The following is a 27,855-nucleotide window of genomic DNA, read 5'->3' as shown; positions in this document are numbered from 1 at the left end:
TTTCTAAGTTAAGTTGCTTGTAATCTTCAAACCGTGTTCGCTTTGCATTAAATCTTGTTTTATTTTTTCAGCCGATGGGATGACATACTCTTTCGGCGTTTTTTATACGGAGTTCCTGATATATTTCCAAGAAGGTAGCTACAAGACTGCGTGGATTGTCTCCATCCTCGTTGGAGTCACCTTAAGTTCAGGTAATTATTTTACCTGTATATGTGTGTTGTAATGTGATGCTCGTACTTGAATGCATTAACCTTACATCGCTTTGAAATAAATTGTTTTAAGTGAACTTCACCGTGTTTATTTCTAAAGTATAGGTAATTATGGTTCAAAACAATAGAATAAAGGCGCTGTTTGTTTGAGAATATAATGTATACATTATATACAATTATATTGTTTTATTGTAATTAAGTTCCTTCTAAAGACTTAATAAAACACAACGAACTTGGAAAACCAGAGTCTTGTCTGACTCAACAAGCAAAGGTCAAATGCATACAGATAATAATGCGTGTTTAATATTTTTCCATTGAATGAATCGTTTCTGAACACATACAGTATTTGTCAATTTGATGATTGATTCATTTGCGGAAAATATTATATACCTAAACCCCCATTAATTGGAAACACGCTAAGGTCAGCATAATATGACGGGCTCATAAGGACTCGCATCCAGTGGCGTAAAACAATATAAAAAAAAGCATAATATGACAGAGACTTTCTGCCTTTCGACGTTTACCACAAAATAAACATAGAAACAAACAAGAATCTTATTAATAACGGTAGGGCGTATTATGTGCCCCCAAGGGTACAATTAATGATATGTACTACTACACATTTCAACGCGAAATACTCATGCGTTCCAATTCGATAAGTGGGACATCCATTGTACAATATAATTAAGAGTACGACTATATGTTTCAATGTCACGCAAACAAACACAGTAACACTTCCCCACTGAGTTTCTCCGAAGTTTCTCGCCGGTTCTTCTCAGTGGGTCGCGTTTCCGATCTGGTGGTAGATTCTGCGAAGCACTGCTCTTGCTAGGGCCAGTGCTAGCAACATTCCGGTTTGAGGCCCGTCAGCTCACCTAGCCGTCAAGGATAAGCTGAAATAGCCTCTCAAGGATATCAGCATAGGTAGAAAAATAAAGTAACAATTCATCATGAACAAAATCGCCATCTTTATGATTTACCAAAATAAACGACAGTAAAGTCATAATTATTTTTGAAGCATTTGCGGTCCGTAGAAACTTACTTCTAGTAGCTGGATTTGTTTTTGTTTACGTAACCGAATTAAGTATGAGTAATTCGCACGCTACTCTGTTCAAATATTAATTGTATTGACACATTTATTTGATTATATATGTTATATGTGTATGTAAGTGCATATGACCCTTATTTAGTAAAACAAATTTAGGTTTGTGAATCATGTTATTTATTACAATATGCTATATGATTTTAATACCAATCATGAACGTTTTAGTTTTTTTTTATGAGTATAAGTATTGTATAAAAAACAATAAAATTACAATGCTGTATGTAAATTAAATACTTTGATGTTGTTAAGAGACACTTTATTGATGTGATGTTATGATCAACCGTTATAATAAAAATATAACAAAGTTGCATATTTTTTTATATAATATAAATAATAATAATAAAATGCTTGAATGTTTTTATTTATCTAATTTCAGGTCCCATTTCGAGTTCTTTTGTTAACCGCTGGGGATGTCAACTAGTGACAGTGGCCGGTGCTATTTTGTCTTCGGTATGCGTCGTAGCCTCTGCCTTTGCCGGTAATGTTCTCACGCTCATCTTCACTATCGGTGTCGGAGCTGGCTTTGGCTTTGGCCTCATTTATCTGCCAGCCATCGTTAGTGTTACCGTCTGGTTCGAGCGCTATAGAAGTTTGGCTACAGGTAATTATCGATTCGTAACCCAATTATTCCCAAAATAACTTTTACACTTTTTAACCCAATGACTTTAAAAACAAAAGGTTATGTTAAATTTATATTAAATAAAATTTCAATTTATGTTGAATATTGTCAAACCAGTAATAAAGGTCTCTAGAACAAGAAGAAACAGGACTGCGAAAATAAGCCATGGCCAAAGATCTGTTCGTACAATTATACTTCGAGCCCAAATTTGAAAATGGCAACGGTATTCAGGTTATACTGTACATGGACTACAGTGACCAATATAAACAGCTATATATACAAAAAAAGTTGTACAGCATAGTTACAATTGAAATTGTTAATTTTGTAGGCAAAAGTAATATTTGTATTTCTTTTTGCTTCAGGTATTGCCGTATGTGGATCAGGTCTTGGAACATTCCTATTTGCACCGATAACGTCAGTATTGATCTCAAACTATGGCTGGAGAGGAGCCATGGTTATAATTGGCGGTTTAATTCTTAATTGCATACCATTGGGTCTAATGTTTCGACCAGTACCAGAGAGACCTAGGACACCCGTTACAGAACCTATGCTACAAAAGCAAAATAAATCACCATTGAAAAAGTCTCAAAGTACGGAACAAATCGTACGAGCCAACGGAAAAACTGATAATGGTGATGTCGCCAGATTGACACTATCGCAGCCCGCTTTAAATAAACATCATGAACCAAAACAGCCACACTCTCGGCACGGAAGCGGAATAATGAATAGACCTGACGTTTTGTATCAGGGAAGCATGACGAGTCTTGCCAGATTTAGGGCTCCTTCGCCCGAAAGAGTTATTGCTCCGGCGGAATCGAAGTCAATCTTATCAGAAATGTTAGACTTTTCATTGTTGGTGGATCCTATATTTATTTTATTCGCAATTTCTAACTTTTTGACCAGTATTGGATTCTATATACCGTATGTGTACACGGTGCCGATGAGTAAAAGCATGGGCATAGAGAACCCGGCGTTTCTGATTTCAATAATTGGAGCTTCAAATTTGATCGGAAGAATTATTCTTGGTTTTATCAGTGACAAGCCCTGGGTAAATCGATTGATGGCTTACAATTTGTCATTAACTATCGCTGGCATTAGTGAGTATGATCAAAATACTGCAGTGGTCAGTTGAAAAAAAATCATGTAGATGTCTTTATTACTAACATTTCTTTTTCAGGTACAGCAATGGCTATGATTTGTTGGGAATTTTGGGGTCTGGCGTTATATGCCACTGTATTTGGATTTACTATTGGTGCATATGTAGGCCTCACTTCGGTGGTACTAGTCGATCTACTGGGCCTTGAAAAACTCACAAATGCTTTTGGGCTACTGCTGTTGTTTCAAGGAGTCGCTTCTTTAATTGGACCTCCACTAGCAGGTAAAACCTCAATTAATTTCTACCATTAGTTATGGGAATCTTAGGGAATCTTTTGGGAATCAGTTTTTACGCTAACTTACTGTAGAGGTACGACTAGCATAAATCGTCACGCAAGATAGAAGCACTGCGCCCTGGCTCTTTCTGCGTGTGATATTTACTTTCTCTTCTCCATAAGACTTGTTTGGCTAAAAATACATGTACATATATACATCACATCCGAACATGTGTTCCATTATCAAGAACATCCGTTCTTGTTTTACTGTTGCATTAACTTTTTGTATGAATTTACATCGATACAATATTTTTCAGGTCGGTTGTACGATGCAACACAGTCCTATGGTCCAGCATTTTATGTAGCAGGAGGAACTATATCGCTGAGCGGTTTGATATTATTCTTCATTCCAATGATAAATAGGCGCCAAAGCAATAAGCAATGGGGTCAAGCGACTGCTTTGCAACAGATATAGCAGGATGGACCGAGAGGGATGAGACGCGATAATCCAGTTATCGTTCTCAACAGTCCCTCTACGCCGTCCTCTACCGGCTCTACAGAGGATACCTTCATGCACAGGGTATACGAGGCAGAGATAACAGGGAAAAATCATACATTTTATGTGAACGAGAATGAAATTATCAAATATGAAGACTTTACGATGGATGAATGCGATGAGTGCTGCGACGAAAATCATGAAAACCATTCCAAAGATTTCGGCATTGCGTTTTTGTAAATAAGTAGGATTATAGTATTTAAAAGGTGCAATATAAATTTCGTTTTACTTTCTAAAATAACTGATGATGATATGAGATATAAAATTATGAGATATAGTTGTGACACAAAAGATTTAGAATCACAAAACAAAGAAATAGTTTTATATAGTAATGGGTTAACTATGTGCTTTATGTTGGGGATTTTTGGAAATATGAAGTTGGTATAATACCTAATGAATACCTCAATTTATAATCTATGTAAGCTATAATTGGGTTAGACTAATGGAGATTTATTGCTGATATTCTGTGTAACGCTCCATAAAACTTAGCCTTATTGCGGACCAATCGTGTCTAGATGTGACTACATCTTAGTTAATAAAGCATTGTTTGCTTTGTGATCTTAGAAAAATTGTGTAATATATTATTATAAATTTAAGAAAAACAATTACTTTCTTCTCTTAAATTTTTTACGTATATTTTCTCAGCGAATAGCGATATCTTCCATGTTGTGTTCATGTAGGGAGATAATTGTTTCGTAGGACGGATCTTTATTTGCCACAGTAACAGTATAATATCTATCTTTAACATATTATTGTATACTATTTGAACAATCGACTGAATTAGATAAAACTATGTAGGAACGATTTTTATGTCTGCAATTACGCTGATATTCTTCGTACAAATCTTGTCTTTTTATTACATTATTGTTGGCATTCTTGCGATCGCATGTGATGCGATTTCACTGAAATTGATGTTAATATATATAGTCACTATACCTGTCTATATAATTATAAACATATTTAAAATGATCATTTGTTTCAGTGTCGTGTATGTCGTTACCCGTTTCTTCTTATTCTTAAAATTTGGAATATTGAATAAACTAATTGGAATTTTAGCTAAAATTTAGAAAAAGCAAATAATTATTATAATTGTTCTGCTAAATTTAATCGATATTGATCGAAGGAAGAAACACAAATAAAATAGTCTAAAACAGTCTCCTATTTAATTTTGGCTATAAAATTATATTGTGCATGACGATTTTGTGATGTCCATCTCAATAAACCAATTGCATAATGTCATCAAAACAATGAATATAAAGAACTCATGTACTATGCAACTTACAAGACTTTTTATTTTGGGAAAACAACATATTATTAATGTTCCTTTTCTTTACCGTCGTCATCGGGCTTAGAACTAACGAACACACCATACGAATAATAGCAAATACGATCATTCGTTGCGAATAATGTTATGACGGATACGGCAGGCGCAATCTAAAACAAGATCACATCATTAAATTTTAGTTTCGTAAACAAAGATTGAAAACCGAGAGCGATGTAAATAAATACTGTTCTTTTTTTTTTATTGCTAGATGAGTGGACGAGCTCACAGCCCACCTGGTGTTAAGTGGTTACTGGAGCCCATAAACATTTACGACGTAAATGCGCCACCCACCTTGAGATATAAGTTCTAAGGTATAGTTACAACGGCTGCCCCACCCTTCAAACCGAAACGCATTACTGCTTCACGGCAGAAATAGGCAGGGTGGTGGTACCCACCCGCGCGGACTCACAAGAGGTCCTACCACCAGTAATTACGCAAATTATAATTTTGCGGGTTTCATTTTTATTACACAATGTTATTCCTTCACCGTGGAAGTCAATCGTGAACATTTCTTGAGTACATATTTCATTAGAAAAATTGGTACCCGCCTGAGATTCGAACACCGGCGCATCGCGTAATACGAATACATCGGACGTCTTATCCGTTAGGCCACGACGACTTCAAATATAATTTTTTCTAGGTATCATTTCTAACAAACTATAGTGCATGTTTTCATGTACATGACCACGCATTGTAGCGTTTCTTAGTTTTTAATCGATATCAACATAAATTCATGACATAAAATATATAAATACAGCACCTATGAAAATGCACTTACGGCTACCACAAAAGTAAAGACATTTAAAAAAATTTGAACAATTAATTTAAATTGACTAAAGAAAACAGAGTACATAAAATATTTTGATAATAAAAGAACACGGAATCTGCTACATTATAACAGAAAGTCGCTCGTGAACACAAATTGAGGGCTTTGATAATTAGTACCCACTAGAAGAGCTGTGAATTCATTCATTCACCAAACAAAAAAAATGAAAATTTATTCACCCAATGCATCCACATAGCCCATGAAATCCAGTCAGCGCAGAGATACACCATCGGGTTTATGTTTAATAATTGTGAAATGATAACAAGTCCTCTAATAAACACTATAGGCGCCCAACAAATAAAATGCGCTGCAATTATAGCAACAATGCTCTGAAAAATAACATTACAGATATATTAAAAAATCTGCTACAAAACGTAACTTATTGCAGTACAGTATTGAGTACTGTCAATCATTATCACCGGCCCACAATTATCCACTGCTAGACATAGACCTCTCCCTGCATAAAGCAGTAATGCGTTTCGGGTTAAAGGGTGGGGCAGCCGTTGTAACTATACTGAGACCTTAGAACTTATATCCCAAGGTGGGTGGCGCATTTACGTTATAGATGTCAATGGGCTCCACTAACCACTTAACACCAGGTTGACTGTGAGCTCGTCCATACATCTAAGCAATAAAAAAACGAACTCAAGTTTGTTTCGCGGCTGTAAATTAGATGATACTCATGTGAGCTCACAATTAATAGTATAAGGTTTCTATGTCGATAAAAAATTATACTCACATTCGTAAGCTGCATATCTATCTTGTCGCAATTGATACATTGACGTTCTAATTTGGAAGCCCATTTCAACATAATAATCCTAAAAGTTTCAACAAATACTTTTAGCAGCCATTAACGTTATGTGTTATTTTTACTTCGAAAAATGTATACTTACATGAAAATAGCCGGCTTAACACTTCTCAAAACAAATATAGCGATCATAAGAGCATTCTCCCAAGTTCCGGGGAATATCATATCTAAAATACATGAGGTGCACGTGAAATCGCGAGCAAAGCCAACAACACCAAACAGAGGTGGTGCAGAATACACGAATGAAAACATTACACTCAAAAAATAGTACAAAGTGTAATGGCTATTCTTCAAATCCCAGCCTGCAAAATAGAAATGACACTATTTATAAGTAACATCCTTAGTAAATATTTTATAAATTCATCAACGAAAATAATATGGTATTATATCCCAACGATACTGAGTACCTTATATAAGTTTAAGATAAGAAAAGGAAGCCATTTGCATTCTGTAAGTATTTTAATAAGAACGGTACAAAATACAAATCTTATAGCAAGCACTATAAGAGATAAGAACTAAAATTAAATAAGTAGGAACTTACATTACAAAAGTAAAAATAGATCTCACTTTCCGAAGGAATTTCAGGAATTAAGGAATAATAACAACGTATTATAAAAATCAAAACCAATAAATTAATTAATATAAATTCCTGGGCTAATTAAAAAAAACTCCTGGGCTAGGCTTCCAGGCTAGGTTTCCAGGCAACATTCTATTAGCATATGTATAGAGTTGTCAAGGTGATTGCTTTTTGCGTTAGCTTATATCAACCGCAGACTTTTATCTATTTTTCTAAAAGCGTTAACACTAGTCCAATACAACTCATGTAGTCCCAGAGGTAGTATTTATTTTTAAATTAATATGGGCTAGAACAATTAAACGATTAAAACACATTACTCACCATTATTTACGTACTTAGCGATAACATATCTTTCAATACAAATATGGGTCAAAAACTCAACTTCAAAAACAGCGAAAAACGTCTCCAAAAAACCGTCAACATCACATTTCTCCACATCACTAAAACAAATAATCGTTCAGTCTGATAGAAAACCGGAATTGATATTATTCACATGCTTACCTCAAAAAAAACAAGAAAACTGTCAAGTTATTCAAAATCGTTGGTAACAGCCTCCTGATACACGCAATGATGTAAAAATTGGCTAAATTTTTATAGCTCCAGTTACTCCGAAGATCAGTAAGTAGGATTGTTCCCGTGACCCATGCACATAACGCAACAGAAAATATACCTGAAAATTAAGTCTATCAGCTCGCTTGGGTCTCTAAATTTGATTTTATGTTTACGATGCCTACCGTAGAACGTAGAGTAAATAATTACTTGTAATTAACTAATTTACGCGACTCTGTAAATTTTAAACCAAATTGGAGAGTGGATGAGAAAGGCAACAGACCGAAGAGAATGGGGTGCATTCGAAAAGACCTACACTCAGCATTGGGTGGACACTAGTTGAAGAAGAGAAGAGAAGAGAGTACATTTTAAAGCAAATCAACATTACACGACCGTGTGGTATCAACCAAGAATAGCATCAACCTATCGCTTCCCGTGGGTGACGTAAAGGCGACTAGGGATTAAGAATCAAGGAGAATGGGCATCAGAGTCGTCTGAGTATTACACCAAATTACTGCGATCACCAACCGGCATTTGCTATTTTAATTCCGCACAAGTCTTTTACCTCCAGGGTCCTACCTATTTCTGCCGAAAAGCAGCAGGCCTCCGATTTGAAGTGTGAGATTGGGAACGTAAGCCACTATACAATAAAATTGTTACCACTTATATATTGTATAGTTGTCAGTGGTGTGTGGTACCTGGAGAATAATTATACCAAATGGACTGCATTCTCGTTCACTCATGTAAGAAAAAAGTTACCAAAATTATGAACTAACGAATCAAAAATCGTATTAAGTTACACAAAACAACACCAAAAACTGTCCCAGTTTTGTGCATAAAAGCTGTAGGTACGTCTCACGTTATCCTGTTTATAATTTACGAGGTTTGAACTGTTTGACGGTTTCCGTGGCAGATGTATTGTATGGTATATTTTAATTAACAAACAAATTTGAGATGAAACACATATTCGATCACCCGGCGAGATAATTATAACACGAGAATTACCTGTTGCAATCATCCCTTCCTGGAGCACATTCCGTTCATTGGTATCAAATAACCCTCTCCAAAAACAAGTTTCATTCTCCATAATAAATGAAAATCTCAATATTAAAACGAAAAATAATACTCTTATTTGGACAGGAAATGTCCAATGCTTAAAGTCTATTCAGCATAGAGTCTCTAATAGTACTGAGTGAGATTTCAACGTCTTCTTGTCTGAAATATAATTTATGTATACGTAATAAATCTTGAGAGTCCCTTCACGACTTCAAACTGAAAACCAAGTGTTAAATTACGTCTTCTGTGAGGAACTGGTTTTAGATCCTCGCGCTCTGTTTCACCCATTGTGTTTTGTGAAGGTGTAACACAATATTTAGATGTCTGTGCATAGCATACCTATAGTACGCGCGGACTGGCTTAGCCGGACTGAACTTAGGCACTTCGAACATGTGTGACAAACGAAGGCACAAATCACACATTATTTATTTTTGTAGCTTAGTACAAATATTACAAAATTGGGTAAATTGAGTAAGCACTTAACTGTCGTTTTATTAATGCGTTTCGAAATGCGCAAATCCCTCCTAAGATATTTAATTTAACCCTTTGTGGTCGCATGTGTAATCTCAGCCACCATAGTAAGGAACCATACTAATCTTACATTTTATTAAACCACGTGCCAGTTTACGCTTTATCTAACAAACCTGAATGTCTAAAGAACCCATTCGCGAACAATTAGGGTACTGACTGTTCTTTCACCTGCTGGTCCGAAATTAATTCGGACCAGCAGTACGACAACCACGTTCAAATTTAATACGACTGCAAAGGATTAAGCCGGGCTACTCAACACGCAAATACTTTAACGAACTGTATCAAATGTTGTGTTATACTTTGTTACACCTAACAAATGCTTATGATAAAAATCGTGAACTTAGATTTCGCACGTCTAACTCTAATCTTCTGCTGTCCACAATAAAATCTTATAGACCAGTTTTGCAAATCGTCGCCAAATAGGAATAAGCCATATTTTATTTTACATTCGCTTTCAGTCCTTCGGCACATATCTAATCCACTTCAAGTATAGCTTCAAATCCTTTAATCATTGTTCTAATTTTGATTATAGTCGAAAAGATGCATTTCGAGGTTTTCTTTAGCAATTATAATATATTTCGACAACTAAATAACTTTGAATCAATAGGTCTAGCGTAAAATTTTCTTTGTCGTTACAATATTGACAAACACATTTTTATTTTCGTACAAAAACTTTATTAGCAGCTAAAATTCCCTATCATCTCACTATCCAATTTTAATCATAGCTTTTGGTAAGCAATGCCTCTGATGCATTGTTGTAGTGTGCTGCGTATAGCTCCAATCGTGCATAGATAAATCACTTCAGACAAGAAACAGATCCGAAAATTTTCAGTGTGACTTCATGGCATGATGTAACGCCTATCGAGAAATTCTACTTTCATATCACATGTAACATGATTGATAATCATGACGGCTATATAATTATATTTTATTTATAAAAACACATTACTTTTACTTGGAATAATTTATTATAAGTGAATAAAATACGAAACATTCGAATCGATTCTTTCTATATGTAAATAATTTAGACCATTTTTTTTTTAAATATCTTCTTATGTTTATTTAAACCTGTAACCGCTAATTTGCTATACTCTCTTATAAATCTTTGCTCGCTCGGGTTGAAGTAAAGCGTATTGTTTTCGCATTCTACCCAACAACGCTGCTCTGAGTCTCTCATCCACGGCTAGGTAACACAGCACAGGAACAGTAGTTGCTGCCTGAAAAAATAAACGTAATGAATAATAACACCGCGACTGTCATTTAGAAAAGTATAATAAATTCAAATAACAAATCAATAACTGCAGTTAATAATATAAATTTTACTAACTTCAGAAGCAATGGAAGCGATCAAAGCTAGTGTCGGTGGCACGTGCGGTCGATAGCCTTTGATGAGGAGCGGTACCCATTGCCATCCCGCTAGGACAGCTGCTGGAATCCATAAGGCCAATGTGCCAACACAAACCGCGTGTGCGCTCTGAGTAAAAAAAATATTTTTTTTTAGTAAATAAAAATTGAAATGCAAATCCTTGTAACCTTGCTTCCAGCTACTTCAGATTACGTCTGTATTGCAACAAAAAAATGTTGGAGCAAACTGAAGCTATAATATGACATCTATAAAATTCCTTATATTAAGCATAAAACTATGCCCTATCGAACACATCACATCATCTTAGGCCTTACTGTGCAGGGTGGGTTATTAGTCTTAAAATCACACCTACTTATAATCAAAATGGAAATAGGGATTGACATTGTAAATTTTTATCGGAGTACACTTGACATACGGAGAAGCTATGTATAGTAACCGGCAAACTTCTTGAGCAAATGACCTTGACTGCGCAGAACCGAATTTTAGATCACTTTGGTGGTGAGGGTGAGGCGCGACGGCAGGGGAAATCGTATCGAGCGCGTTATTGGTAGATCAGTCGAACCCTGCGCCCCGCACCGCGCCCTCGTTCCGCTTGCTCCCAAAAGTACGCTTGCGTACAGTAAAAAGTCTATCGTTATTAATCGTTAAGTTATTTGTTATAATTGCTTGTTGACTTTGTTGCCATTGCTATATGTTGAGTGTTTGTTGATTTTTTATAAAAAATACACTATGCCGCGACAAACAGGTGTAGTATTCAAAAGAAAGGGTAGAAAAAATGTGTACGACGTATATTGCTTCATTATAAAACAGGGGAAGAATGATATGGAAAAAGTAAAACAGACTTCGGAAGCAAGAAAAATATCAGTGAGTACTGTTAGGTGCATTATTAACGAAGCTAAAGGCTCTAGCTTGCTCGCCATGTTTCGGCCTCCGGGTAAGAAAAGGTCAGGGAAGAAGAAAGTTACCGGAATGGATAGTTTCGTACAATCTGTAATAAAAAGCTGTAATCATAATAACTACTTATCAAGCAGCGAAACTCCGTATCGTAGAAAGGCTTCGAAAAATCTAAAGAAGATATAAATTTTAATGGCTCGGAATGAAGCTTACGACGAATTATGAAAGAGCTAGGCTTCAGATGGAAAAAAAAACAGAAAGTAATCGGGAGCTGGTAATTGAAAAAAGTAACATTCGATTACTACGAATCGAATATCTCCAAAAAATAATTAAATAGAGACAAAAAAGAAGACCGAACCGACCGAGTTGTAAACTACACCGATGAGCCCTATGTCGACTCATCACGATGATAGCGACTCGGGTGATGAAAACAGTGATGATGATGATGGTCAAGATTAGGATAACGGAAAAAAAATTACAAATACCAGCTTCGCTTCAACTGAACCAAGACCTGGCAACAGCTCTAGTTTTGACTTAATAGAAGGAATATCTATTTTACTCCCAAGATGAAATTATTACAATTATTAACCTATATTTTTTGTTGATGTTCTAATAAATATATAAATAAATACATAATATGTTGATTTTCATAATTTAATAGCATTATGACGCAGAGTAAATAATGTTTTTGCACGTGAGTGTACCATGCGCGAACTTACCCCCACTACGTCGACAAATGCTCAAGAAGTTTGCCGGCTATTATACTTAAAAGAAGCTGTATCTTGCACTCTCAATAAGAACTATAAATATTAGTGAACACACGTTACATACATAATAGAACTTTTACATTTATTCAAAGCTTTGAACCTGGTGCCCAATATCGAACTTATGATCTTTATCATAAGAATAGAACTGGGTTATCTTGGAAATAACAAGTGCAACATATTGCTCCATTCTCCATTTCAATGTACCGATACGAGAAGAAGCTTAGAGATATTGAAAGACATTATCTATTTCTTTCCGTCCAGTAAAAGTATTGTCTTAGCAGTTACAATATACTACAAAATCGACTGACAGAAAGCTTCTATCACAGCGTAACTAATTAAAATACTTCACCAACCTGGGTAAGACATTTTTGTTCCCTTTGTTGTTCACCCTTGTAAAATATCTTTTCTAATCTTAACGCTTTTCCCATGTAGTAAAACCTGAAATGAAACAAGAAAATTTATGAAGCGTCATAACTAAATAATCCATGTAAAATAAAATGTATTTGTAAACCTACATTGCCACAATTGGTATGAGTCCACAAATTAAAATGTAGGGCACGGCGTAACCCAATTGCTTTGCTCCCGATGACATTGAAGGCCAAAGAAAGGTGCATGATGTTCCAGTTGTGTCACACGAATATAATCCGTATCCGAACAGAGGAGGAGTGGCGAATAGAAATGAATTGATCCAACTTACTGCGATCAGTGTCCAATACAACCTTATGTACACCGATTTTTCTAAAATTAAATAAACGTATTAATCTGCATACGTCATGAGAAAAATAGAGTCTGAATTTTTTGCTAACAATACATACCACGCTTATAAAACTTAACTTGAATATATCGTTCCAATATTAAAACGAATATTGAAGTCATTTGAAAGACACCAAAGAATTGATTGAAAAACGCAAATAGCTGACAACAGGATGGACCGAACAGCCATCTACAAACAAGTTAGAAATTTTACATGCAATTCAAAATTTCGGATTATTGTAGATAAACATCTATCATTTTCAATATACATCAGCCAGTGTGTCTTCACTGCAGAATGTAAGTTTTTGAAACAGTGAACCGCAATGAATAGTCCTCAGCCTTCCGCGTCCAGTTTCGTGACTTATTTACGTTTGGTGGTTTTAGCACGATGTGAACCTTTGGATATTACAAAACATTAAGTAACTAGGCTCAGCACTCTAACACCAATGAAAAGTTCACGTCTTTATTGATCCATCAGATCCAATAAACCTTGCATTAGACGCCTTTAACTCTAACACTAGGAGTAGGCTTAGGAACCCCGGTAACCGTACAAGTCGAACTCGGCAAATAGTTCGACGTGCAAACGCAGCCTACTGAGTTTCTCGCCGTATTTTTTCAGCGGGTCGCAACTCCGATCCGGTAGTATCCTCTTGAGTTGTTAGGTCTCCTTTGGAGGCACTCGAGTAGTTGCTAGCAAATCTCACGCCTCCCGGTTGAGCCCTTGCTCGCCCACCAGTCCTGGTAAAAATGGAAAGGCCTCCGGGCCAGAGTAATCTCTCAATAAAAAGAACAATGAAAAGTACCTTTTTGCTACAGCTGAAGAACCCGAGAAAGGAAATCCCAGTAAATTCCTTCCGAGCGATGCCGCGCACAGATTGAATACCAATATGTGACTTTTGAAAATTAACAAGTGGCTATGAATAAAGGTAGCGAACAACCAGCCGTTAAGCAGCGCCCCAAACACTCCTGATAACAACAAAATAAACGGTAACTCAATGACCTAGCTTTATTTAGAAGGATGTTGTAATTGCAAGGTACAAACCAAATAGAAATAGACAAGCGCCAAGCAGAGTTTTGTAGGAACTGTCAAAGTAATACCACGGACACTCGTCTTCATGATAATCAAACATTTGTACGAAAGTCTTGATGATACAAAACCTTCCCTGATTGGCGTGCACCAACTAATAACCTCACGGAAATAAGTAAGTTTTTCTTATGCATTTAATTTCTTTTAAAAATGATATGAACGTCCACATTGGACAAGTTGTCACAGAAACTACTCAGATTAACGAACGGAGGGATCTGCTGTAACAAAAGGTTTGGATCGTGTTACAGATCCTGACACCACTTTGTGTGTGACTTTGAGGGCGTGAACCAACATAGAACAAAGGAATATTATAAGAGAAATAAAGCACGAATTACATCTTTAATTTGATAATTAAACAAAATTCGATTCTTAAAGTAACCTACTCGGATTGTCGATAGCCTTAGTCTAAAGGATTTTTTCGAATCTCACTGGCTACGGAAACACCTTGATTTTCTCTGTGAACAAGAAAATGTATAGAAATATTAATAATAATAAAAATATTGCGTACCCATGAGTTTTGATGGTTGTTTTTTAATTGTTGAACTCCTTTTTATCCTCGCACAACTTGACTTAGCTATATGGCGTTCACCCACAGTGCGTTTTCATAGATCATTTTGGCCATTAACTGATTCTACTACATTTAAAATAATATAAATTTATCCTATAACCTCAGTCACAGTCGTTATTTTGTTGAACTCTTTGGAATTTAATTAGATTTGTTAAATTAATTACATTTACGGTTTTTTTTTTCCTACCTAAGCTGGTAGCCTTGAGAGGCTATTCCAGCGTAACCTTAACTAGTAGGTGAGCTCACGGGGCTCAAACCTGACGACGTTGCTAACACGAACCCTAGCAAGGAGCCATGCTTCGCAGAATATACCACCGGATCGGAAACGCGACCTACTGAGAAGATCCGGCGAGAAACTCAGTGGGCTGTATCTGAGGGTTAATTTACTCGCCGAGCCCTTCGTCGCAAGCGACGGGTTCGACGAGAACGGTGACCGGTGCTTGAAGTACCTAAAAGCACCGTTAGTGGATCGGGAGGATCCGAGATGACGTGTTTTGGGCGACTTCGACTGCTTTCCATTCTTCATTTACGGATTGGAATACTTACTCTATCGCAACCACAAATATAATAGTACATAATTTATTTATTTATATGCTCTCTCCACTGTGAGCGAATAGCCTCCTCGCAAGACACACAGCGAATCAACAAGTCAACATAATAATAAAACTTGCATATAATCTATCGAATAACTTGCGCGACTATGAAATAGTACTGATATCGAGTAAAATGACCCCTATTTTTCGAAATTTCGATGAAGCCAAAAATAACCAGTTTATCTATGCTAAAAATAATTCACATTACGGATTAAATTTCCATTGATATTTCGACATTTTTTCTAATTTATTCATTTAATTTGAAGCTACTTTTATTCTAAACGTAGGTAAAACTGTACATTCGTTTCTTAACCCATTTTCGTGTTAGACAAAGCGCTCTTCAGCAATCTAAAAATAACAGTGAAACCACTTCACTTTATTTATATCTAAGTATTTATAACGCACTTGCTCCTTCCCAGATGCGACTATTTCGTTTTTCACACTATGCACCTGGTTTTAATCACTTCTGTACTTACCATTAATTAATAAAAACAAGATAGAAAAACAAGAGGATAGATTTAACTCAAACTATTAATTATACAACATCTTAAATTAAACATCAGGTGCCTATTGGACGCTCGCGGGAAACGCACGTCGATTCGCCTCAGTTAAATACGGAGAAAATTTACAGCGACCGTTAAGGGTGAAGGTAAAACGTATCAAATATCAAATTCATTGTGTGTTCTAGCATAGTACAGAGCGAGTCACGCCGCGGCAGGATGCTATCATCAAACCAATTGACGCAGATAGTGCACAAATATCTCGGTCTCTATAACTCTACAGACTGCATACAGCAATTCTGCAAATGGACGGTCCGAGAATCAACGGTGGGCGGTCGAGGAATAATAGCCACTGAAGACATTCCGTGTGGAGAAGTTTTGTTTGTTGATCGTCCTTTGATTTTTGGTCCGCGTTGTGGAAATGTCATCAGAGGATGTACAGTTTGCTCCAAATTCGAAGATGACGGATTCTTTAAGTGTTCTCTGTGCGCCCTATTGCTATGCTCAACGGAATGTCAAGATTTTCACACTGATGATTGCAACATTATTGCTGGTTGGAAGAAAAAAGTTGACATTGAAGAAATAGACGAAATTGTAATGTCACATGCCCTGGCCGCCATAAGAGCATTGTCTTTAAACCAAGAACAAAAACAATTTATGAGCGCTTTAGCAGCACACACATTACCACAACATGGCGGTGAAATCATAAAACTCAAGCAGTATTTTGAAATACCTGAAGAAATTGAAAAAGATATGATATTCGCTTGTCAAGCTTTAGATACAAATGCATTTCAAATTGCAACACCGTACGGCAAGAAGGAAATGAGTCTTCGTGGTTTGTACCCTGTAGCAGGACTCATGAATCATAGTTGTTTGCCAAATGCGACATATAGTTACAACGATGAACGTCAAATGATCGTTAAAACGAGTCGATTCATTGCAGCTGGAACTGAAATATTCACTTGCTATTCTGGGATTTTATGGGGAACGACGACTCGACGCAGTTATTTATTCAAAACAAAACATTTTTGGTGCAAGTGTGAACGATGCGCGGATCCTACGGAAAACGGTACTATGCTCGCTGCCCTCTGTTGTTTAGCGAACGAATGTACGACGGGATATCTTCTGCCGATCGAACCACTGAAGTCTTCGTCTTCATGGCAATGTACAGCGTGTGGTCTCCGCGTGCCAAGTAAAATTATCTACAAAATACAGGTAGCTTTAGGGACCTTAATAAGCACTTTAGACTTCCAAAACCTTGAACAAATGGAGAATTTCCTAATGAAAAGGGTCACAAAATTCGTGCCAAAAGTTAATCACATAGTCGTCGACCTCCAATGCCGACTCATATGGGAATTCGGAGACGTACAAGGGTATCGCTGGCACGGTAAGTAGGTATTTTTGTTTTAAAATGATAACGTCTATTATATTTTCATTTATTGCGCAAACTGCTCGCGAGTAATAGAAGATTATACTTTGACATAAGGTGTTTTGAGCAACAAAAACCAAATTGAAACTTTTCGTTGTTGCCGAGTGTGTTTCTGAGTGATTAGTAAACTTAACTTGTTTAGTTTTATTCATAGAAAAACTGTATATAGTAATCATACATATTAATTGGATTTGTGTTGCGTTCATCATAAATGAGCCAATAATTAATTGTCGCTCATCCGCGATACCAAAATATATGTTTTAACGTTTTAAAATTGACAAGGCAGTCTAAGCTCTCGTGAAGAGAAAAGTTGTTTCTTGTATGATATAGATATGATGATATACAGTTAGCTATTTCAAGAAAAAATCATAATATCATTTATCATTATAATTTGGTCCGCATTAATCGAATAAGCCTCACGGTATATTCGTGATAAGCGACCGTGCTGGGGATCTATCTAATCTGGTGGTGTAGATATCAAATTTTGTAAGTAAATACATACCTAAAACGGGTTCGCGAAAAATTTGACAGCGGCTTGGCTGTGTCCCTAGGATTGGTGACGTCCTGTACACGGACGGACGGTAACGGACAGTAACCACTCACCATCAGACGAACCGTATGTTCTTGTATGCCTATCAGGACAATAAAAAAATACGAATTACTTCAAAATTTTTCAACAAAATTTGTAGATATGTGCAATGTATAATAATAATTTTTCTAAGATTTTTTTTTAATCATCGAATATATGGTTGTGACCCTACACATCCGTGATGCATACCCATCGATTTTTTTCAGCTGAACTCTACCGAGTCATGATTTACGGTGCACCTTCACTGTCATGTCACCATACTATGCCGTAATTCTGCTTTTTTTTTATTGCCCTTGTAGGCAGACGAGCATACGGCCCACCTGATGGTGAGTGGTTACCGTCGCCCATGAACTTCAGCAATGCCAGGGGCAGAGCCAAGCCGCTGCCTACTGCATAATCCGCTATTCGGCATAGCCGCTGCATAATCAAATATTCGGAATCGATAAATTCGAGTCAATGCAATCCAGGGAACGTGGCGCCGTAATTTTTGGGTTGTAACAGCGTGAGCTAGCCGAGTAAAATAACGCGCCAGATGTTGATTCAAACTTATTTCGATATCGCTTACCCAAATTACGTTCAGATTACTCGAATCTAAACCAACCTTTATTGATTAAGCTAAAATGAAAAAAAAAGACTCAAAAACATCGAAACCAAATACCAAAGATGCATTCAATCGAAATCATAATTTTCTGAGCACACTGAACATACCAATGAAGATCAGGAGAAAATCTTTAATCCAAAATCCATGTTATTGATTTACATTGATCTTGAATTTCAGCCGTGGCCGCGTCATTGTATAGTCGAACAACCAACTATAGAATAAAATAGAAAAACTAGATACTCGAACATTATAATACAGACCAACAATACACTTGCGAAAGTATTTATAATATGTTTATTTGTGTTTGTTTTACATCGAAACGGGGTAATGTATTACCATAATTTTGCCAGGGATAGTTTATTGGTCGGAAAGTGACGTAGGCTAATTAATTAACAGAATTACAACGCGGCTAAAACAGCGCGGCACTCGTAATATTTTTGACAATATTTTATAAAGGTTAAAATTCAGTGAAAGAAACCTGTAAATAGAATATGGGGGATTACGAAACTGAAACGTATTACGCGAGTTCTCTCCACGAAACACACCAGATTTATTATTTCCAGTGGCTATTTTCATAACGGGTCATGTACATCGATGTAAACTGGATTGATGGCGTCAGTCAGCCGCGGCAACCCAATGAGCTCAGTAACAGTGGTATTCGCGCAATGGAACGGCCGGTCCTTCAGGAAACAAATCTCCTAAATAATTTCGATACCTCATCAGGGTCCAACTGGTTTATTAGTCAATCTAATCTAGGAGGGAGAGGACTTTTTGCATCAAAGGCAATCAAACAGGACTCTTTAATTTATAAAAACAAACCGCTCGCTGTAGGACCGAGGCCGGATTCGGCAGGACATAGATTCTGTGCGGTTTGCTATAAAGTAAGTGATACTTGCATATCCTGTGATACGTGCTCTCTATTCCTTTGTAATGACAAGTGCAAACAAACGCAACAGCACAATACAATATGTGAATTTATCTCGAAAAATTGGGCACAACGCCCTGACTCCGAAAACAATTCCAGAGCTCTTTCCAAAATTCTTATCTACTTGAAATTGATATTACTAAAAACCGAAGTTAATTCATTTCTTCACGTGTTTCAAACAAGCCCTGTTGAAAAACATTCTGAATTCGAAGAAATAACTTCAAGATTTATCATATCTCAAGAACACTTGAAATTTATGGATCAGGTTCGTTACATTTTAAAACTAAATTCCTTCAGAATTTCTCATATGTTTGAGGGCAATAAAATACCATTAAGAGGATTTTACCCCATATCTGCATTTCTGAACCATAGTTGTGTTCCGAACACAAGAAGTATTTTCAAAAGCGATCACACTATGGAAGTTTATGCGTCAAAAGATATTGATATCGGAGAAGAAATTCTGACCTGTTATACCGGTCTACTGTGGAGCACTCCCGCCAGGCGCTGCCATCTTTACAAGACGAAAAAATTTTGGTGCAAATGCAAGAGATGCCAGGACAAAACTGAAATGGGGACTAATCTGTCTGCTTTAAAATGCTTGAACAAGGATTGTTTGGGAGTTTTGCAACCAGCCACTGCAACAAACCCGCGAACCTGTTGGTATTGCGACAACTGTGGCCTAAAAGTACCAGCGCAGCAAATAAGCACAATACATTCTGTGCTAGGAAGTTTGGTAGGAACCTTAAATTTGGATAATGAACTTCGTTTAGAAACAAAAATTTTAGAAAGATTAGCAAATTTTGTTCCGTTCAGTAATCATATATTTGTTGATTTGAGACTAAGATTAGTTTTGAAACTTGGATTTTCTGACGGATTGAAATTTAACGGTAAGAAGATTCTTTGAAATCTTGGTTTGAGGGTAACGCATTATTGAAATGACTTGCTTTTAACTGTAACATTATAATACAAACTTCAGTGTGCTTAAATTTAATTTTCAATATAACACCGTATTCTCTCTAACATCGCTAAAACGCTAAATGCTCGGTGCAAAAAAACGGAAATGTATTTCAACGAAGACGTTTGGTCTAAAATAATGTCTCTAATGACTTTTAGTTTAACGTGCCATCGTTTATTTTTAAAATACATTGTTATTACAGGCACCTTCAATTTAACCCAGAAAAGTTTTCACACTATTTTGACACTAATTTTGTATGAGATTTTTCACAAATTTGACGTTTCCTTTTAAAACTTCTGAACTGAAACCTAGTTTATTAATAATTTATTAAGAGTTAACACGAAGATTTAAGAATTAAGAAAGAGCTTCGGCAAAATTGACAAGTTTATCGTACCTAATATGAATTGTATTTGGTATGATAATATAGTGTATCGTTTCCCACAAAGAACTAAAATAATACTAAGATATTCTGTGGTTTCAATAGTTTCAAGGTAAACTATGAAATAGTATTACATCATTTGCGGTTTGTACAAAACAACATATGCGATGCACTAAATATGTAAACGCGTCTATTTTTATTTTTGGTACATTTGCAGTGAAGCTCTTAAACCAACCGATTCTAGCTAGGGGTTCAACTGAGCCTGTACATATCACAACATGAACGCCACATCCTTAAGATATGATGTTGAAGGGTCTATCTTTGGGCCCGGGGGCTGCTCCCAACATCTGCAGACCGTCAAGTCCCACATACCCCGCGTGCCCCGTAGACGCGGGGACCTCGTAGGAGGTTCGCCCACTGCACGAAAAGTTGAAGTCTCAATTCTATTAAAACTGCAACACATGGCTAGTTTTCGTTACCGTCTTGCAGCAAGATGGAAAAACTGATGGTAGAACCTCTTGTCAGTCCGCATGGGTAGGCACCACCACCCTGCCTATTTCAGCCGTGAAGTAGTAATGCGTTTCGGTTTGAAGGAGGGGCGGCCGCGCGTTGTAAACATACTGAGACCTTAGAACTTATAGCTCAAGGTGGGTGGCACATTAACATTGTAGAAGTCTATGGGCTCCAGTAACCACTTAACACCAGGTGGGCTGTGAGCTCGTCCACCTATCTAAGCAATAAAAAAAAAGAATTGCCGTTCGCTCGCGTGTGCTCACAATACGCCTTATCACGTGGCCTAGCTATTACGTGGGTTTTGTTTTTATTACATGAAATTTAATCCCTTATCGTGGAAGTCGTTCATGAAAACGTGTTTGGGACGTATCCACTTAGATAAGTTGGTATTTCCTGCTGTTTTTAAACGGCGGTATTATTACAGCTCAATTTTCATTGAGTCAAATACAAATGTTAGCCTTTCAGCAATAGACGCGTCCTTCGATTCTTTCCGTAGTATTGAACGATTACAAATGTATTCTAAAATTAAATGCTAATTATCAATATTAAATATCATATTTCAATAAACTAATGAAACTTTTCACGTGTTTGTATTCACGCGTTCGTTAAAAATTACGAAGCCATTGTTTGTTTTATTAGCGATTTAAGTGCTACGTATTTTCTTTTATTTTGCAATAAACCAACGTATGAGTTTATAATAATCTACCTCTACGATTATGAAATAACTTGGACTAATAAAATGAAATCCGGAAGGTTTTAAAAAATCCTTTATTTGACTATATCTCTAAATGTAACTATATGAGTAGACGACATAAAAGCGAAGTCCCAATTGTATTGTTTAACGGTTATCCTCCCTCGTAAAATTGAACGCACGATTACTTCGTGGTAAAAAGGCAGGGTGGTGGTACCTTACCTTTACTCGCTAATAATACGCCTTACTACCACTAATTATGCAAATTTAAAAAAAAAACTGGTTTAATTTTAATTACAGAATGTATTTCGTTCATCATTGCAGCTGTTCGTGAACACGCACTCGGTATCATCGTGTACTTCGTTAGAAAAAAACAATATCTAACTACAGGTTATTTTTCTAGAGCCCATTAATGTTGTTTGAAGCATAAAATGGCTATTACGTTAATTATCAATTCAAATAAAACTTCGGTGTTAGTGCGGATCATAAGTTCTGAGAATCATTTAAACACCAGAAAAGCAGGGTGTTCTTTAGACGAATAAAAAAGTCTCCGAGTCACAAAAAGATAAAAAGGCTAGATCGCGGTAGGACTCACGTCTTGTGAGTCCACGCGGGCAGGTACCACCACCCTGCCTACTTCTGCCTGAAGTAGTAATGCGTTTCGGTTTGAAGGGCGGGACAGCCGTTGTACTGTTAAAAGTGAGACCTTAGAACTTATATCTCAAGGTGGGTGGCGGCATTTACGTTGTAGATGTCTATGGGCTCCGATAACCACTCAACACCAGGTGGGCCATGAGCTCGTCCACCCATCTAAGCAATAAAAAATAAATAAATAAAAGATAAAATTACAAGAATTCCGAAGCTTACATAATTACGGCTGGTAAAAATTTACCAAAATATAATCTATTTTCACAAACAAACTTTAAAAACAAATCATAAAATGAACCAAAAAAAACAATTTCAGTTCATTAGCCGCCAAAGTCTCATTCGAAACAATTTAATAGCTTCATTGACCCTTCTTTGTTTTGATTTCGCGCAGCTATGAGCACGTCACAAGGTCGTTGAAATACGTAAAATAATTTTATTTATTAAATCCCGTATATGTATATTGTGCAGTTAGTATTGCAACGGAGTTCAGTATAGCGTGTCTCGTGTGTCGAGTATTGCGAGAGCTGCGCAACAGTGATTAAAATCAGAAACATTAATATAACAAGGGTCAGTTAGACGATTGATCGCCAATTGACATGGGCGCCGCCGCGAGAAACGCTCGTCCACACGTCGTCACCAGATGGATCTGCCTCCCCGTTCCGTTAGTACCTACATTTATATCTAATTGAACGCATTTAATTAAATTCATTTGGCAGCGAACAATGACAAGGAGCAATTATTCAAAACAATTTTCATATCGTCGCTGTCAAACCAAAATTTGCTATGTGCAAAAACTCTGTTCTGTATTAACGAGTAAAAACATTTTCGTATAAAATTTTATACGAAGGTGAGTTTTAAAGAACTATATCAAATCAAAGCTATAGATAAATATTAAAGCTATAGACAGATAGCAGTTTTTTTTATACGGTAGATAGGGCTGTGAGCAGATTTTGGTTTGACAACGACGATATGTTGAACTATAATGTCTTATTAAGTGATTGGATCGTTGGATTTTTTCAAAGATAATTTCAGTGGTCGTTTATGATAAAGAAAGAAAGCACAAACTGATGCGCCACCCGTACGAAACAGAGAGTGCTTGCCAAGTCGAGCATGCAACTAACGTTCACTATCTACAAATTGTGAAGGTCTAGTTGTTACATTAGCAAATGTTAGTTTTAAAACGCATCAGTTTTCGCAACATACAACAAAAAAAGCCTGCGCAAGTGTATATTGTGGACTTCGACTTTAACGAAAGAAAACCTCGAGGAAGTAGTCAAAGTTAACGATCACTATTGAAATTCAAACTAAATAATAGCTGTATAATGTTCAATTACTTAACTGTAAGTAGCGTGCCGAAACTATTTGACATATAATCTTGATAAACGAAATTTCTTTGCGAATTTTTTTGCACATTTCTCGTCCACGTATCTAATTGAAAGTATTTTTTTTAATGAATTCATAATTGCAATGTCTGTCTAATGACACAACACTAATGTTTTTATTTCCATTAATTCCATTTAATACAATGTCCAACGACAATTTTTTTGTCCGTATGTAAAAATTGTGTTCCTGGTTTCCTAATATCCTACCTACACCTATCTTACCCACTACCTACCTACATTACCGAACTGAAAATAAAACTATTATAGTAAGTTAAACTTAAAAATACTCTTCGTCTCAGTGTATTCATATTTTCCGGATACGCAATCGAATGTGAAGACTGCAGGTGAGGCTCGTATCGAGTTCCGTGGGACCTTGTATTCCGTGCCTCGGCTAATTTATAATTATGTTACATTTTAGTGCAGTACTCGATATTATCTTTAATTGTCGTAAGTCTTTTCAAGCCTTCTAAGCAATTTGTGTCTTTATGCATAATAATATGTTGTAAGTATTATGCACCGGTTTTGTGTTATAAAGAATTCGCCAAATTCCAACAAAACACTTTAGTGCGGAGAAGTAATCTGTCGAAGTTAAATGCCGGTCTTAAAAGCCTCTATCGCTCGAAATCAAAGCATCCGATACCTGCGACAACGAGGTCAAGGTACGAATAGCATAGATGCTATAATTCGTTTCGCAAGCACATGGGTCAGTGCCAAACTTTGGGCTGCCGGACTAGAGATCATCGGTGACACGACCTTCTGTACTCTCGGTTTGTGAACTATTCAAAGCCAGCTTAAACTGTGCCACATGCACAATACTACGAAAGGCCAGAGCCAACGTGTTCCGTGTGCTTAGTGTGAGTTTTTAAACGTTCTCGATAGCGTAAAAGTTAGCTCATATTTGTATGAAATGGGATCGTTTGCCTACGTTTGCCGTTAGGGGCGCTGTTCCAACTGCATACAAAATTGGGTTAACTTATACGCTATTGAGACCGTTAAAAAACTCGCACTAAGCACACCGATGAGCGCAGCCTTCCGTTAGACTCAAAATTATGTACCACAACCACAAGTAGCCTGTTTGGGACCGCTCGACTTCGGCGTAGGCAGTGCCTGAATCACTTAGAAAATGGGAGGCCAACGAAATACGCCTGTCACCGAATCGGCAGTGGGTGTTGGGTACGGAAGCAAAATTTTCTCTCTCCTACGCCAGCTCCTGCGATATGATAATATATTCGTATAAACGCTAACTATGTAGCTACCAACACATTAACGTTATATAATAATATCCTATGCTAATAGCCTATGGACGGATTCTACTTCTAGAATAATATGCTTTTATTGCTTGTCTAAAATTTGTGAATTTACAATATAATAAATACTTATATAAATAAAAAGTAATAAGCTAACAAAATCTTATACGCAATCATAACTTAAAATAATAGCAAATCAATCGCAATGCTTTCAAACCTTTTCATATTTCGATTTATTGCAATACATTGTTTTTTTTTGTTCTTTCTTAGATTTTATTTAACTAAAGCACTTGTATTGAATATAAGGATCACAAGCTCCGTCAACTACATGTTATGTCGAAACAACCACGTTGAGAAATAAGCTCGAAGTCTTCAATGTGTTATACAACGGTTGTTCCTTCAAATAACTATGACAGCTTCACGAAAGAAAAATCAGTGGTGATTGTAGTTACTTACCCGTTCAGATTGACAATACCAGTAACAGATGATCGAGTGGGATAATTGCTAGCAGTACTTGCTTGAAGTTACTGGCGTCACATGTACAAATTCCCTTAATAGCCCAATAGGCTGTTGTCCTGTAAGATCTTCTGGCCTTAAAGTTATGATCGGCATTCAGCATTTAGAGCAGCCTTTCCCAAAGTGGGCGATAACGCCCTCTCGTGGGCGCTGCAGGCCTAAAGGGGGCGGTAAGAGACCCAAAAAAATGGGGGCGTTGTGTAGAGACTTGAAAGCGATTTGTAACTTCATCTAGGAGGACTCTTAGAACCGACTGAGCTCTCGCTATAGTGATATTTAAGTAGGTGAAAAAATGGGGGCGCTAAAAAATACCTAATTGATCTCAAAGTGGGTAGTAGACAAAATAAGTTTGGGAACCCCTGATTTAGAGCACTGAGATTACACAATATTTTATGTGACAAACTTTTCTGTTTTAGAGCTAACGGAATCGCGGCTATCCCTGAAATTGGTCCTGTGCCGAGATATATTGGCCACGCTGGCGGCCCTGGGTTTAGAAGACTCGCACCTGTGCGGCCTGCTATTCTACCACCTGCACGCCACGCTAGCAGAACGCGCCAGGCGCCACCCAGACTTATATGACGTACGAGCCCTTGACCCTTATAATACTGGGAAATAAATTATTGTCAAGCTCCCCTAAAATGTTCATTTATAGTTTAATACGACTATTACTACAACTATTTAATCTCGCGTTGTTTATTATTACAAAAACGTAAAATTAATTTTATGTTCACGATTAACGAAAACCAAAGAAAATACTGGAATTTGTTAATATCCATCCTCCGACAGTATCCTACACATGTATTACATAGTGTGATCTTTTCTAGTGGTCATGGAAGGCACTGAAGGCATGAATAATAGTGAACAATACCAGGAACGCTAAAAAAAAATTAAGTGAATGCCACCACTTTAAGATATAAGATCGAAATCTCAACTGTATTGAATAACTCATAATAAGGATCCAATTCAAGCTTGACAAGAAACTAAAAAAGTGCTTATCTTTAAAATAAAGATATACATATCAATGTCCTTCGTACTGCTGGATATCATAACTATTAATACATAATTAAATATAGAAAACTTACCCCGAAATTATCAATAAATAGGGTTTTGTATCGTGTAATAATAAAATTGTTTTTACAGGGTCTGAAATCAGAAATAGAGAGTACCATAGAAAGAGCGTACCGAATCCTCCGAGGCGATATATCCGCTCCAGTTGACCTTGAGTTGAGATATCGCTATCTTGGTCCCGATTGTGAAAAACCACAGCAAGAGAGATTCTCCATCCTCAGTATATAATCCAAATGCAAGAGTAACGAGTAGCCAAAATGTTGACGGCACAAGATTTTTAAATCAATAGTATATGTATGATATAAATATAAATATGATATAAATAGTTGACACAGTAGGTAACTTATTTGAAAAACAAATTTAATTTATGTTCACGTGTAGTTTCATAGTATACTTACATTATTTCTAGATATTAGATCGGATATGCATGATTTATTCTATTCAAACTGACCATTTCACACTGTAATTCGTTCTAACCGCTCATATGGCCGTTATGGCTTTTGACCCCCCTCACCCTCAAGCGCCCCAATGTTTTTTGTTAAAGCTTTAATTTATAATACCTAGAATATTATAACGGAAAAAAAGAACAATGTTGTATTAATATTTTAAAAAAACGGTAATAAATAACTATACGAAAACTAACAGAATTTGTTTAACTGAACATTATAACTTTCGTAATTACTGATGGTAGGACGTCTTAAGAGTCCGGATGAGTAGGTAGGTACCACCATCCTGCCTATTTCTGCAAAAAGCAGTAATGCGTTTCGGCTTTACGGGTCGGGCAACCGTTGTACTGTAAAAACTGACTTGTCAAAACTCTAGTCTCAAGGTGGGTGGCGGAATTTACGTTGCAG

At 36.6% G+C, this 27,855-nt stretch overlaps 4 protein-coding genes and 1 long non-coding RNA gene across 13 annotated transcripts in view; 3 read left to right on the top strand and 2 right to left on the bottom strand.

The window, feature by feature from the left end:
- The window catches only part of LOC101744427 (monocarboxylate transporter 12), a 56,416-nt gene extending 51,588 nt beyond the window's left edge, over positions 1-4,828 (top strand). For all 3 annotated transcript variants that reach the window (XM_021351194.3, XM_004930864.5, XM_062668331.1), the window contains exons 3-7: positions 72-191; positions 1,691-1,915; positions 2,296-3,030; positions 3,111-3,311; positions 3,621-4,828. In XM_021351194.3, the coding sequence (XP_021206869.1) occupies positions 72-191; positions 1,691-1,915; positions 2,296-3,030; positions 3,111-3,311; positions 3,621-3,778 (1,439 nt within the window). In that variant the 3' untranslated portion in view covers positions 3,779-4,828. The remainder of the gene's footprint in view (positions 1-71; positions 192-1,690; positions 1,916-2,295; positions 3,031-3,110; positions 3,312-3,620) is intronic.
- Positions 4,829-5,138: 310 nt separating this feature from the next.
- LOC110386048 (pinopsin-like) lies at positions 5,139-9,287 on the bottom strand. Its single transcript, XM_062677112.1, has 7 exons — positions 9,239-9,287; positions 7,896-8,064; positions 7,716-7,834; positions 6,903-7,119; positions 6,749-6,827; positions 6,189-6,338; positions 5,139-5,293 (listed from the first exon to the last, which is right to left on the bottom strand). The coding sequence occupies exons 1-7, from the start codon at positions 9,285-9,287 to the stop codon at positions 5,174-5,176; spliced, it is 903 nt and encodes a 300-aa protein (XP_062533096.1). The 3' UTR covers positions 5,139-5,173.
- Positions 9,288-10,479: 1,192 nt separating this feature from the next.
- LOC101744575 (visual pigment-like receptor peropsin) lies at positions 10,480-16,223 on the bottom strand. Of its 4 annotated transcripts, none has more exons than XM_062668330.1 (8): positions 16,035-16,223; positions 14,906-15,906; positions 14,114-14,276; positions 13,373-13,500; positions 13,073-13,295; positions 12,911-12,995; positions 10,858-11,004; positions 10,480-10,747 (listed from the first exon to the last, which is right to left on the bottom strand). In XM_062668330.1, exons 2-8 carry the CDS (start codon positions 14,907-14,909, stop codon positions 10,616-10,618), a joined length of 882 nt encoding a protein of 293 aa, XP_062524314.1. In that variant the 5' UTR covers positions 14,910-15,906; positions 16,035-16,223; the 3' UTR covers positions 10,480-10,615. The 4 variants fall into 4 exon arrangements, with proteins under 4 accessions (XP_062524314.1, XP_021206870.1, XP_037877699.1 ...); XM_021351195.3 differs by lacking the exon at positions 14,906-15,906 and adding an exon at positions 14,353-14,852 and having other exon boundaries at positions 16,035-16,215; XM_038021771.2 differs by having other exon boundaries at positions 14,906-15,031; positions 16,035-16,176.
- LOC101744718 (SET domain-containing protein SmydA-8) lies at positions 16,200-27,643 on the top strand. 4 transcript variants are annotated; one of them, XM_012694605.4, is made up of 3 exons: positions 16,200-17,445; positions 26,350-26,513; positions 27,074-27,643. In XM_012694605.4, exons 1-3 carry the CDS (start codon positions 16,278-16,280, stop codon positions 27,227-27,229), a joined length of 1,488 nt encoding a protein of 495 aa, XP_012550059.3. In that variant the 5' UTR covers positions 16,200-16,277; the 3' UTR covers positions 27,230-27,643. The 4 variants fall into 4 exon arrangements, with proteins under 4 accessions (XP_012550059.3, XP_037877698.1, XP_062524313.1 ...); XM_038021770.2 differs by having other exon boundaries at positions 16,206-17,127; XM_062668329.1 differs by having other exon boundaries at positions 16,206-17,250.
- LOC134198809 (uncharacterized) lies at positions 20,504-23,733 on the top strand. The gene is made up of 2 exons (XR_009973018.1): positions 20,504-22,530; positions 23,257-23,733. It is a non-coding gene; the product is annotated as an uncharacterized LOC134198809 (long non-coding RNA).
- Positions 27,644-27,855: the final 212 nt, after the last annotated feature.

This window comes from Bombyx mori, chromosome 4 (assembly GCF_030269925.1).
Source record: "Bombyx mori chromosome 4, ASM3026992v2".
In the NCBI taxonomy this organism is placed as follows: Eukaryota; Metazoa; Arthropoda; class Insecta; order Lepidoptera; family Bombycidae; genus Bombyx; species Bombyx mori.
The sequence above is the reverse complement of the archived record's forward strand: the minus strand, read 5'-3'. Positions and strand labels throughout refer to the sequence as shown.